General features: G+C 45.0%; 1 protein-coding gene across 11 annotated transcripts in view; it reads right to left on the bottom strand.

Moving 5' to 3' along the window:
- The window catches only part of DPP6 (dipeptidyl peptidase like 6), a 1,166,688-nt gene that overhangs the window by 585,799 nt on the left and 567,389 nt on the right, over positions 1-13,500 (bottom strand). For 3 of the 11 annotated variants that reach the window (XR_004058085.1, XM_010368147.2, XM_010368148.2), the window contains exon 1: positions 10,804-11,196. The exons of 7 other annotated variants lie outside the window; for them this stretch is intronic. Coding sequence is in view for 3 of the 4 variants with exons in the window: in XM_010368147.2 (XP_010366449.1) it covers positions 10,804-10,860 (57 nt within the window). In the remaining variant the exon portion in view is untranslated. Of the gene's footprint in view, positions 1-10,803; positions 11,197-13,500 lie in introns of those variants that run through there. One more of the 11 variants, XM_030933150.1, reaches the window with a different exon arrangement.

The raw sequence follows: 13,500 nt of genomic DNA, 5'->3' as shown, positions 1-13,500 counted from the left end.
TCTCTTGTTTATCTATACAGTTGGTAAATGAGAGAATATTCGCTTATCTTACAGAGACGACTCACAGCAAGACTGAATGTTGATGCATGACTGGTGGCTGGGGTGAATAGCTGATGCTTCTGTGGTAGAGAAATGTTTTTGGGTAGGAAAGGTGAGGGTAGAGTGTTGGGAAAGGAAGAGTGGCAATGACACTTTAAACAACAGGGAAAGCAAGGTGAGTTAGCAATTCAGAGGGAGATTTGATGTCTCTACAGGGCTCTGGAAATTTGATTCCTTTGTTCAATGGTTCATTTGATGAATAAATAGTAAAACCACAGACCTTCAACTTTGTGGATAACTCGATAGAGGAGGTTGAGAGAGGAGGACACAATTCATTCACTCACTGATTCATTCAGCACACATATAAGTGGGTCATCATTGTGCTTGGTGTCAGAGATACAAGTAATATGGCATGTTTTGTGTCATTCAGAAGTTCATATATGTGTGTCAAGGGAAGGTACAGGAAGTACCATGTTAAAGTCTTGAGGTCTTCAATACTTGGGGTTCTTAGTCAAATTGCCCCCTATAGAGGAAGAACACAGTCATGCATCCCAGGCTGAGGCCACCATGTGGTTGAGGACAGAACCATATTCCTTTAGCCTTTAATCACCCGACATTGATCACAGGTCAATTTCCTACCACTTATGAGATCTCCTACCTATTGTTCCCTGACCACTCTCCCCGGCCTGCTCTAGCCTCTTCTATGTACTGCGCCTCCCTAGCACAGCCCCTAGAGGTTATGGCTGCTGGTCAATATCTATGTAAACTTTGAGCACTGAGTACATTCCGACTGATGTGTCTTAAGACTGTGCTAACTTGCTGGGGACTACGGTGACAACAGAGACGCTCAACCTGGAGTCCACAGACAGAAATGAAGGGAATGTGAACCTTAGGAAATCAAAAAATTGTGGGGATTTTTCTGGCAAGCAGCCTATGGCTTTCATCAGATCCTCAAAAGTGTTAATAAGCAACATACTTTTGGTTCATTTTAAGCTTGTGAGCAAATAAAAGTTCCAGATGTTTCAACATCTGAAGCCCTGCTGGGCCAAACCCCCAATGTGTACAGGTGATGTCCTGGGATTCCTCTCCCTCACACTCGCATATTCCCACACCTGTTGTATAACTACTACCTTTGAGGTTATTCAGCTGTAAGATGAGATTGAACATTAACTACTGAATACTTCCAAAGCATGCATAATTTATTAACTGTTGCTCACTTTTAAAAATTGGGGAGATAAACAATGGTAACATCCTCATTATTTTCCTTGTTTCAAAAGCAACTCATTAAATAATGAATTACTCAAATATGACAGATTGCTATGAACAACCTCATGCACCCGGCACTGGTGCAATAAAAAGAAGAATTGGCTGTGTTTGTCCATGAAATGTGAAAAGGAAAAACTGCAGTAGGTTTGATTTACCTGGAGTACACAAACGTTTTCTTAACTGACCTCCAGGCGAAAATTTGTTAACCCATTCATACTATCTAATTCCTTTATTTCCTTTGCAGTTTCCAGTTAACAGTTTTTGTGTTAATCTTCTTGGCATATCATATATCCCATGTTTCACTCAGGATTGCTTGACTTGGAGAAAAAAAGGAGGGGGTTGTGTTCTCAATTCGCAGCTTGCCAGCTGTATGATTTTTGTAATGTACTCAACCTCTCTGAGCTTGATTTTTCTCCTGTGCAAATTAGATGTGTGGTTTGTGAGCTGGGCTCCCCCATGCTCTGGGGCTCTGCCGACATGTCTCAGGGGCACTAGGCCAGCCACGTTCACCACCTTCACATGAGAGTCTTGGCTTGCTTCCTTTGGAAAAGGGGTTTACACTACTAAAACAAAAGTCCAAACGTCACTGGGCAAGAGAGGCTATAAGATGCTTTAAAAGTCAGACATTCTATGATTTTGTAGAACAAACCATCTTAAAAATGGAACACAAGCCCCAACCAGATGCTGAAAATAAGAAGATTCAAGTAGCATTGGTATGTCAGCATACACAGTAAGTGTTCACTGAACAATAGTTTGAAATCTCCATGCCAAGAACTGCTTTCTGTGTTCCTATATGTTGTTTTTCACAGCAACAGTGTGACAGGAATGATCCCCATTTCATAGATACAGAATCAGTCCAGAACTGTCCAATATCCCTCAGCTAGTAGGTGGAAAAGCTCGGATCAGAAGTCAGGGGCATCCATGCCAAAGCACGGCAATTCTCCCAACTCCCCCGTAAGTTGGCTATTGGCAAGGCAAGGGTCAAGTCTTCATCACCCCAAGCCTAGTAATGAGCAGAAAGAATTAATAAAATGCATTAAGGGAGTTTTGGAGACATTACAGCTTCATGGTTTTTAATGGCAAAATAGTTCTTACCTGCCAAAGTTCTCTTATTGGCTAATCTCTTCTTTAAGCAAGTCATATGTACCATATGACCTGGTGTTGGAGACATGGCGGACTGCACCACAATGAACATCACAATATGCGGCTCATCAAAATCAGAGTCAGAAATTGTGTTAATAATTATCTTGAGTCTTCCTAAATATTTCTTTCTCAGGCTATTCCAAGAAGTACTCTCTCTCTCTATACACACACACACACACACACACACACACACACACACACACACCATGTCTTAAAACATCTTGTTGCTTCGAGGTAAACTTGAATTTATTTGTGAAATAACAAACTCTTTTTGCTCTTTAAAAGCCAGAAGTTTCTAGTTCCTTTTTTCACCTATCAAAACACGCCTACATTAAATAATCACATTCACAAAATGAAATCTTGCTGTCTAATCCACTCCTCTGGTTTTACCTATTTCACAAACACCTGTTCTCTTAAGCAGGAGCCTCTCGTGCCAAGTTCAGAGTTCCTCCCTCCCTTCTAGAACTTTACGAGCCCACTGCTGTTTTCCATTGTATGCTTTCAAAACACTTTCATATCACAGTTCCTGTTTCTGTTTTCCCAAGCCATCTCTGTGTGCCCCTGCAGCCACATTCCACCTTTCTCCAGCAGACTGCTGGCTGCCCCTTGGGTCCAGGCACCCTGGCTGGGGACTCTTCTGCTCTCTCCTGACCTTGAGCTGTTCCCATCCAGCTCTCCTTTCCCCCTACCTTGGCTCTCCCATAACTATTTATCAAAATAAAAATCTTCCTTGGATCCAATATCTGTCTGATAAGTGGATGGGGTATGAGGCAGACTATTAAAATTAAAAATATGTTTCCTTCCCTCTCCCACTCAGAGGCCTGATTTAAGATACATACTTAGTGTCATAATTTTGGAATTCCCAGAGTGAATGCTATAACAACTTCAAATATTCTAAGAAGAATGAAGAATTTCAAGAATCACTGCTAGAGAATAAAGAAATACATTATCTTCATTAACTTGAAAACAAGCATCACTACTATTCAAGACCACCTCTGTCGTATATTATTTCCAAAAGACAAGACATGGAATATGCTTTGAATATATTTGGTTGTGATGTTACATCTTGCTGTGGGTAGCCTATTCAAGGGGTTGAACCAATCCTTTTAAGAGAATGAGTTACCATTATCTCCAAGAGAAATCTTATGAGCATGTCCAGAAGACGGACTTCGACCTTTTAAAGTGTTTTGAGAGAGCCTCACCATCACCACGGTGTTCCCATTTTAATCAGCAGATTTGGCTTGTCTCCCATCCCCCTCCACACCCACACACACATGTGCGCACATACAGATATTTTTTAAAAGCCTGTGTTCCAAATTAATAACTTAGCAGCTTGAGATGATGCTTGAGTCTCGTGCAGTTTCACTCTGGGGAAAGCAGTGTGTCTTGAATTCTGGCAGGGGAAGTTAAATTTCTTTAAAAATTGATCAGGTACTAGTAAAGGAATAATCTATAAATTGTCACTACAAATTTGAGGGGCAAGATTTTATTATATCAGCAACGTGCTTTGTAAAGCCATTGGTGGAGGGCTGCATTCAGGATCCCAGCCACCAGGATCAGAGGGGACCCACAGCACTGACTCCATGCCTGTGCGTATTATGGCAGTGTTTCCTAAGAAGGAATTGCTGCACATTTCAACACTGTTACCATCAAATCCTCCAGGATTTGAGAGCAGAAAGCAGCAACAGGATCTGTAATTTGGTACTTGCCTGCTACAAGACCAACTCTAACGTGAACACAGAATGAACAGATACCTCCAGGATGTGCATAGCCTGTCAGTGATTTAAAGGGTGCCAAGACTGTCCCCGCTGTGACCTCACCTTCATGATTCCTTAACGATGTGACTAAATATTTTTTTCTTCCATCAGGTCTTACCGCAACTTTGTTCCCGAAATTTCCACCATTAATAATTGCATTGGGTTTTATCACCAATAGCTACTGTTGAAATTGCAAATGCTCTCAGGAAAGTAATGCATGACACCCACCTTACACTTTTTGTTTAATGATTAGATTTGTCTCAGTCACTTAGCAAGGCCCAGGTGGAACAGCGCATGGGGCAGTTTTGATAGAAAGAGTCAAGTATGAGAAAATGGTGCTAAACCATGGGTACCAGTGGAGATTAAAGGCCTACCTGGGATGTGGCAGTAAAGAGTCCTGAAAGGTCAAACAACAATGGGGCATGGGAGTAGGACAGAGAATAAACTTTCTGGATCTGATCACACACACACCTGGGCTGTGTGTGTTGAGACCGCTCCACTCCCCACTTCAAGAAACACATGCTATCAAAGTCAGGAAGGACTTTAGGATATCAGCCACATGCAGAATTGCGCCAACAAACAGGATTGCGATTTACATCCCGCCCAGATTTTCTTTTTTCTTTTTCTTTTTTTTTTTTTTAAGACAGGGTATCACTCCATTGCCAAGGCTGGAGTTCAGTGGTGCGATCACGGCTCACTGCAACCTCGACCTCCCTGGGCTCAGGTGATCCTCCTACCTCAGCCTCCTGAGTAGCTGGGAAAACAGACATGCGCCACCACCAAGCCTGGATAATTTTTCTATTTTTTCTGGACATGGGGCTTTGCCATGTTGCCCAGGCTGGTCTCAAATTCCTAAGCTCAAACAATCCTCTCTCCTCAGCCTCCCAAAGATTGCAGGCATGAGCCACTGCACCCAGCCCCCCATGCAAGTTGACATGGTTACCTACTTCCATGATTTAAGGCTATAGGCTAACCAAGCCTACATCTTCAAATAAAACCACTTTAGTTTCTTTTGTTTTTCCAAACAGTGTCTGAAACAAGATGATATACCCCCCACCTGTCTGATCTTTTACAAGCAAGGACGTCAACCACTGACCTCTCAGAGCTTATAGAGAATCACTTTCTCCCCAAATTATACACTCTTCCTCAGTTTTTAGAACTCCGGATTCACAGACTCACTCTGCCCTCTCTTTCTCAATGACAGAGGGTGCACGATGCCTACTGCAAAACCAGGTCAGTGAGTGCCAAACACAGGCACAGCTCATCTCCATAAAAGATGATAACGCTAGAATTCTCGATGAGGCAGAGATGGTGACTGTTCATTCCTCTAAGTGATTAGTATCTTAATACTTTCCACGTGCACACCGGAGCTAAGCTGTTTTGGTGTAGGTTAATGAAAAGCACCCTCCAGCCCTCACGTGTTCTCCATGGAGCATTTGAAGGTCTTGACTACACCTGCCCTGGTAACCACAGTATCGAGAATGAGGGGCAGGATTTGGTTTAATGGAATGTCAGAATAAAATAACAAAATGCATTTAATGCACAGAGAAAGCATTTCAAAACCAAACAAAAACACAGTTTCCATTGTTTTGAGTTTGGGTTGCACCAAAAGCCAATCTGGGTATGATTTGTCCTTGCCCACCTCCAGGTACGGCCTTTGCTCTCAGTTGTCTAGGCTTTCATTTCATGTGCTAAATGGCACTTGCTGATTTGCACCTTTTAGTAGGTTGGTGACATGGATCCCAAAAGATTGTGAACTACCTGTTGGTTCTCAGAGCACAGCTCATGCCGTCTCCAAGCTAGTTGCTTGCTTGCTTCCTCATCATGTTGTTCTCTTCGGTGACAAACAAGGCCCTCCTCTGAGCATAGAACTGCACCAGCTAAGCTGTTTCCCTTCCCTGAAGACTCCATGCTTCTCCCCATCAGCTCAAGGACCCACTCTGGCGTTCCCAGCAGGGAGCTCTGCTTCTGGACCTGCTCTCTCTAGGATATCCAAGACTTCTGAGTTCTCCCCTCAAATCCTTCACACATTAGCCCATTTTGCAGCCAAACTCCATCCTTCTTTCTCCTGGCTGTGGAAGTCCATGAGTCCTAGATGTATTTCTACACAATCCTAAGAATCTGGTGTTCCTATTCTGTAGCAGTTCCTTCAAGTTTTCTTTTTATCTGCAGTCTTAGATAATTTAGACCACGCACAGATGGAATTTAATTTACGTGAGCATGGCTGCTGCCTCCAATGTCCCTGTGAACTGTGAAAGGGCCACCGACCCTAGCCCATGCCCTTTTTGAACTGCAAAAGGACCACCTACCCTATTGGAACTCCTCAGTAGTTATGTGCACGTCCTAATATTGAATCTTGTTTTTCTGTGTTTCTTTTCACTTTTTTTCCTGTTACCACACTTATCTTAAATACGGATGTCTCACATTGCCTTTTCCTCTTAATATGGTTACATAAAAAATTTAACTCTCATAATGGTCAAAGTTAGATCCTCTCTTTCAGTATCTACTGCAACAAGCAACAAGATCAAATTCAGAGAGCAGTGGACAGGAACACCAGAAATCCTCTTACCAGGACAGTACCTATGTGCCCTTCCGGGAGGCCACCTAACCACTCTCAAAATTCACATGCATTTTAATGTCCACTCTGTGGAATCTGTTGTTTACAAAATTCTATTCGTTTCAAAAAGTTCTTCTGTAATGCTATTATTATACATGTTCAGACACATAATTTAACTTATCAGTTAATACTAGGTGAGTATGAGTCCTGGGGCTCATAATTTAATAGAAGAACAGATACATCGGGGGTTATCTATTAGGATTTGTGCAACTTGCAGAAAACTGAGAAGCAACAAAACCCAGCAGCCACGTATACAAGGTGTGATGAGAACAGCTGGTTTTCAGGTCTAAGGAAGTTAAAGATGTGACTGAACATATAACCAAAGATCCAAGTTAGCCAGTGGAATACAGGCTATTTCCATGTGAGAGGAAGTTTTTCTGGAGACCTTTTGAGGAAAGACATAATCTCACACATGTGTGAGATTCCTGAGCACAAGAGCATGAACTAGGACCAACAGGTGCATCTATGGGGTCCTTTCCAACTCTGATTTCGTGACACACGAGGTGTGCGTGGGTGTGTTCATGCGTGTGCATGTGTGTGCATGCGCATGCATACACATACATACACATGCACAGAATATGCTAGGAAAAACTTATCCCTGCTCAATATTTGAGCAAAAATGTGTCCTGGCTCATTGCAAGCAGAAGGAATTAATTTTTCTGTCTTCTCTTAACAGCTTTACTGATCGCTGCTTTTCAGTTTTAAATCATTTGAAATGGAGATAGTATGTATTAAAATGAATTTGTACTTTTATTTATTTTAAGGGAAAAAATCTCTTAATCTGGTTTTCTAAGGAAGAGTTTCGTTTGCTTGTGAGAATATGGTAAATTTAAGCCAAACTCGCCTCTGTGTTTTTTCTAGGTCCCTCACCAGGTTTCCTTCTGTACAGGAGCAGAGGTCAGGTGCAGCCAATGCTAAGCCATTTTCACCAAGGAGTCTCAATATCACCTGATTGGCTTCAGAGCCAAAGGACCAACTCAGTTCATTCAGATTAAAGTATATATTGCTTCCAAATATCTCTGGGTTCGCAATACTTCATTTAAAAACAAACTTCAGCATCTCCAAAGAGAAAGAGTCTCCTAGAAGACAATTCTTCTTGTTTCTCTGGCTTGTTTATTTAGTATCCTTTAAAAAAACAAACCCAAAATCCCAAAATACTCTTTTTACATATTTATCTATCTTTAGCACATTTTTTTTTTTTTTTTTTTTTTTTTTTAGCAAATCAAGGTAGAAAAAACCCAACAATCTCTAACTAATAGTAAAATCTTTTTTTTTCTAATTTCCCCCCTAATTTCTGGCCATCCTCAGCACACAAAAGTTATTTCCACCCATCACCCACATGCCTGGCTTCCAACTACCAAGGCTGGTAAAGAAACTCACTTTTCTCTGCTCACTTGCTAAGAAGTAATGGGTAGTCTGTTGCAGTAACCAAACAGCTGTGAGGATGTCGGAGACGGCATCAGGCTCCATTCAATCCCAGTTCTCTGGTTAATGCCTCACAAGATGAGGATGTGAGGTGCCACTGAGTTTCTCATAAGAATCAACTCTTGGTGATTTGGAGGCAGTTACTGAGTTAGCAGAGTTTAATGATCCCCTTCTTTAAAACCAAACCACAAAGCAGCAATCCTCTCTCTTTCTCACTCAAAAAAATAATAATAATAATTAAAAATAAAGAAACATGTTCATCTTTCCTGGTCTCCCTACACATTCCCACCAGCCTGGGAATAGAGGTATCCCAAAAGTTTCATTAGCAACAAGGAAAATAAAATAAAATAAAATAAAGAATGGAGAACTCATTAAGAGTTTTGCAGTCTAAGCACACAGAATAGTTTTAATGCCTTTCAAAATTATATATAAGGCAAGAATAAGAGACCGTCTTTAGGGATTTTATTTTAGGAGGTTATTTACCTCTTTATGTTCTAAGCAGTTTCTCAAGGCCCCAGGTAAGGTCTCCTCAAGGTATATACATTTGAAATGTGGGGTCTTTGCCCCGTGTCCCATCTGGCTTATCTTATCCCTGCTGTTCCCCTCTTTATTGTACTTCATGGGAGGGGGGAGGGCCTGTTCATTTTTCAAGGTCCAGGTGACACCCCTCTGAGGAGGGAGAAAAAGGAGCTTCCCAACTGCATGGGATGAGGACAGCTGCTTCTTCTTCTGGGTGTCCCACCTGCTGGCTGTAGCCATGGCTGCCTCTGCTCTTCAGTTTTATACCAGTTTAAGCCTTCTCTAATTGAACAGGTTCAAGGACATGGGATTTCCAATGATAAAAAGGTATAAAATCAAACCAAGAGCTCATAAGTCCTCCAAAACCCACACCCTAATAACGACTCCCACTCTCCTGGTATGCTGAGATATCAGGCAAAATAAGAGCAAATTTGTATAGGAAACAAGGGATGTCTTTTACATAACACAGATTGGGCTTCTGCTCCCAATCCTGGGGTGTCGACCTATGAACAGCAATGCCCTCTTTCAGAATGATTTCTTCTCTCCCATGGTCAGGGATGCCACCTGAGTCCTAGTTCAAGCCGGAAAGCCCAGCACACACGTATTTCATAACTAAAGAGGGAGGAGAACTGTGATAAAAAGAAACCCGGTTAATTACAGAATGCTAATTTAGTGTGGAAATATTTCTTTATTGAGCAAATATTCTGTGGAATTTTTGAAAGGAGGAGGGTTTGGTTTGTCTATTTTGAACCTGTCAAGCTATACTGAGCATTAACCCTTATGCACACTGTCACACTGAATATAAAAATGTTAATGTCCATATTTACAGAATCTTCTTCCCAGATGAAACAAAACTTCATTTAAGTTCCTCAGATGATGATAATGATAGTACTAATAAAATGGCCCCCTTTTATCAATAAATGGGCTTTGAGAAATGACCCCACTAAATACAAATCCAAAGTCATCTTCATGTATGTCTCTGAAGAGTTGGAGGGGAATTCTGTCAACACAATGTCCTCAAGGAGGCTCTTCACCTTCCTGAACTCTAAAGAGGTCGCCTATCTTTGCCCTAATCCCAGCAAATGAGATCCAACAGCAACCCTAAAATAAATAGGAGAAGTGAGCTTATGCTGTTGATTTGCCACGCTTGAGCAAACTGCTTTGTGAATCTATTGGTGTCTCCCAGGATCTATTTTAATGATCTGCCTGAGGTGAACTGAACAATGATTAAAAGACAAGAACCCTCAAGATCTTCTAAGAAGGGAATTACGATGTCTACACGCGTGGTGAAGCGGCTGTCTGATTCACCTTTCCTCCCTCACCCCTCAAGCCTCTGCAGACCATGGCCTTCTCAGGACAAGGCGAGCGGCCACCCTGTGCCATGTGGGACCCATGCAGCCTTCCTTGTCCGCGGCCAGCCCTCTAAACCTGCACCTTCTCGGCCGATTCCTCCTTCATCCCGACCATCCATCCTTCGCCTTCTCTAGCAGGGACAGTTTGCTCTTGAGGGAAACAGGAGGAAGGGTCCACGAGGTATCCAAAGAAAAGTCTTTTCAACATAGCTCATTTTCTTTTGACTTGTCTTAGAACCAAAGCAAAGTCCTGTTGGAGGGTCAGAATACGCTGATTTTTTTTGGCTACACTCCTCTTCCCCCAAGTTACAAAGTACTAGCTGGGAACCTTCCCAGGGAACACGTTCGATCCGGCGGCTTTGTAGAGAGAGGCCTTTGTCCAGAGGTGCTTCACACCAAGTTTACCTTGACAGAGGCTCCCTGTGCCTGTACCTTAATCATCAAGCCAGAGCGCCCTTTACAGAGAGAAGCCAGGGAGAGGAGAGCGGCAGACTCCAGCAGCACCCAGCACTTTACGTCTCCTCCCAGCTTGGTGGCTCGGGGGGCTACAGTCATAAACCAATCGAAAATACAAAATTCTTCAATAAATACATATCCTCCCTCTCTGTCTCTCTCATGCACACACATATGCATGCATGCACACGCGCGCGCACACACACACACGGACCCCCAAAAGCAGCATTACCTGTTCCTGCTGCTGCACGGATTTCCCCGAAGCGCTTGGCTCCTTGGCTGTGGTCATGGTCTGTCCAGGCGCTTCCCACCGCTGGGGCAGGTGGGGTCTGACGGCGAGTTGGGAGCCACCAGAGTCCAAGCGGTAAGGTGAGGAGGAGTGTGATTTTAGTCCATACTTCCGAAATCACAAGGCTATTTTGGGGAGGGTGGGGGAGGGAGGGTGGGCAGACAAGCCGAGTTTGCTCTTTAAATGCAAACAGCAGAGAGAGGATCCGAAGGAAGAAGCTGCCGCTGCTAAGCGGGGCTTCTCCAATTAGCAACAGCCTCTGCAATCGCCACAGAAACAATGATAACTGCTTAGCAACCGGCAAGTGGCGGCTGGGTGCAGGAAGGGGACCCGAGTGATGCGCGCTGCCTCCTCGCCCGCCTCCCGGCCCGGTGCGCAAGGCGCATGCTCCGGCCGCCCGCTCCACGGGGCTGGGGCTGGGGCTGGGGCTGGGGCTGGGGCTGGGGCCGGGGCCGGGGCCGGGGCCGCAGAGCCAGCGACTGCTGAGGAGACGCCGCGCCCGTAGCCACAGTCTCGGTCACCGCATCCATCAGGGCCCCGCGCCGCGCCCGGGTGTCTGAACCTGCGGCCCCCGCGCAGGGCGCACCAGACAGCGCATACTTGGACGGGGGCAGGGGTGGCCCCAGGAGGGATGCCCTTTGTTTTTTCTTGGTACAAAGTGTCTGATGCGTGTTTGAGAAGGAAGGGGGTCTGGGAGCACCGGAGGCAGACAGCTTTTCTGTTTGCCCAGTGGATTTGGCAGGAACACTGGTTGTTGAAATCTTGGCCTTTATTTTCCTTAAAATTCAGAAAACTTATGTTCCATCGTTGGGATCAAGGAATCTACATTTCTCTAAGAAAATCAACCAGGACCTCAAGGGTGTTTGTCCGTTAAAAGAAAGACAGGGAGAAAAACAAAAAAAAAAACAAAATCCCAGCCTGTGTGATGACCTTACAGAAACATGAGGGCTCCCCCACTGTGTCCTGAGCTCAAGGAGAAAGAGACAAAGCGGGACAGGAGATGGCCTGTCTAGCACTCCCTGCCTAAGGGCAGAGGCTGCTGTCCTGTCCTGACCCAGGTACCACGGCCCCTGCCTGGCTCCCTGTACCTGAGCAGTTAGTGGGTGGAGTGGAAATGCAGGTGCAGACTCTAAGGAAAATGCAATCAGCCAGTCATTTGCAGGTGGGAGTATTTCCTGGCCCTCCAGAAGCTCAGAACTCGGTGCCCAGAGGCCTGGCACTGCTCTTCTGCACTCCGGGCCAGTGTGTGGCCAAGCTCTCTGTGGATGCATTTCTCACTCCTGGTCTGGAACCTGTATTTTCACCCTCTGGCCCTTGGTCACAGGCATTCACTGGTCTGAGAGTTTAGCCATGTATATATACGGGGAACTCTCAATAATAAAGTGCTTCAGGCCAGGGCCTGAATTGATTGCTCTAGTCTTTGCACTTCTGTGACACCCAATATAGTTCCTTACAGAAAAGAGGCCAAATAGACATGTTTCCATTTAAAAGGTATTGAAGATTTCCCCTTGTTCAGCCCCTTTCCAGTGCCCAGCACTGCTTCCCGCCCCGTCATTTTACAAAAACAAACCAGCCCGCAAAATGCCAGGCACTGCGTGCTTCTTTGGAATTGATGGCTGAATCCAAATCATGGCAGAGCGGCTGGTCACCTCTACCACGGCCTGAACTTAATTCTGGTCTGAGTATTCATTTGGCACAGACTCTAAGAAGTCTGGGTGGATGGCTGGTAGCTTGCATGATTCAGCCCCAGGGGTAAAGAAATGAAAACCCCGTGTGAAACCCTTGCCGTGTGGTATGGGTGTGCTCAGCCTTGGTTGCACTGGCTTAGACTCCTGCACGGGACAGGGAGGTCCAGGGGTGGGTACAGCAGTGGTATCAATTCCCAGCTTGTCTTTGTGACCCTGCCTACTGGGATGCTAGAAACCTAAGTTCTTATCAGCGTTGGTAGGAGAGACTGGGCCAGGCCAAGCAAGACTCGGCCTCAGAGGATCTTCCTAAAGTCACAGGTTCCTCAGTGCAAGGTCCCTCCTTGGTCACATCTCTGGCTCTGGGAGCCACTGGGGTGTGAAGTCACCAAGCCAATCTGTCACGGAGGCCCCAGCAGCCGAGTAAATAGGGGTTCACAAAGAAGGGCTGGGTAGCCAGTTGGGCACTCTCCCCTCACACACCTGAAATGCAGTTGACCCCTGGAGGACCTGAGTCACAGGGAAAATCGCAGCCCCTGCCTTAAAGTAGGCCTCTGCGGTTTCAGCCTGAGTTGCTCAGGACCTCACATCACCCTGTCCTTCCGAAGACTCCTCTTAAACCTAAAACCCCAATGGTGGCATGTGCCTGTAATCCCAGCTACTTGGGAGGCTGAGGCAGGAGAATCACTTGAACCCGGGAGGCAGAGGTTGCTGTGAGCTGTGATCATGCCATTGCACTCCAGTCTGGGCGATAGGGTGAGATTCCATTTTAAAACAAACAAAACTAAAACCCCAGGGCTGGGTCAAGTGTTGAGCCCTCATCTGTTCACATCTTAGGAAGGATTCATCGCTCACCCACTGAGGCCATGGGCTTGAGCCAGGAGTGAAGACAGCAGACAGGAGGAAGACAGGCCTCCTTCACTGATTCTAGGACCCCTGACCTAAACCCTAAACT

Source organism: Rhinopithecus roxellana, chromosome 6, assembly GCF_007565055.1.
Source record: "Rhinopithecus roxellana isolate Shanxi Qingling chromosome 6, ASM756505v1, whole genome shotgun sequence".
Classification (NCBI taxonomy): domain Eukaryota; kingdom Metazoa; phylum Chordata; class Mammalia; order Primates; family Cercopithecidae; genus Rhinopithecus; species Rhinopithecus roxellana.
This window is presented reverse-complemented; position numbering and strand designations above follow the sequence as displayed.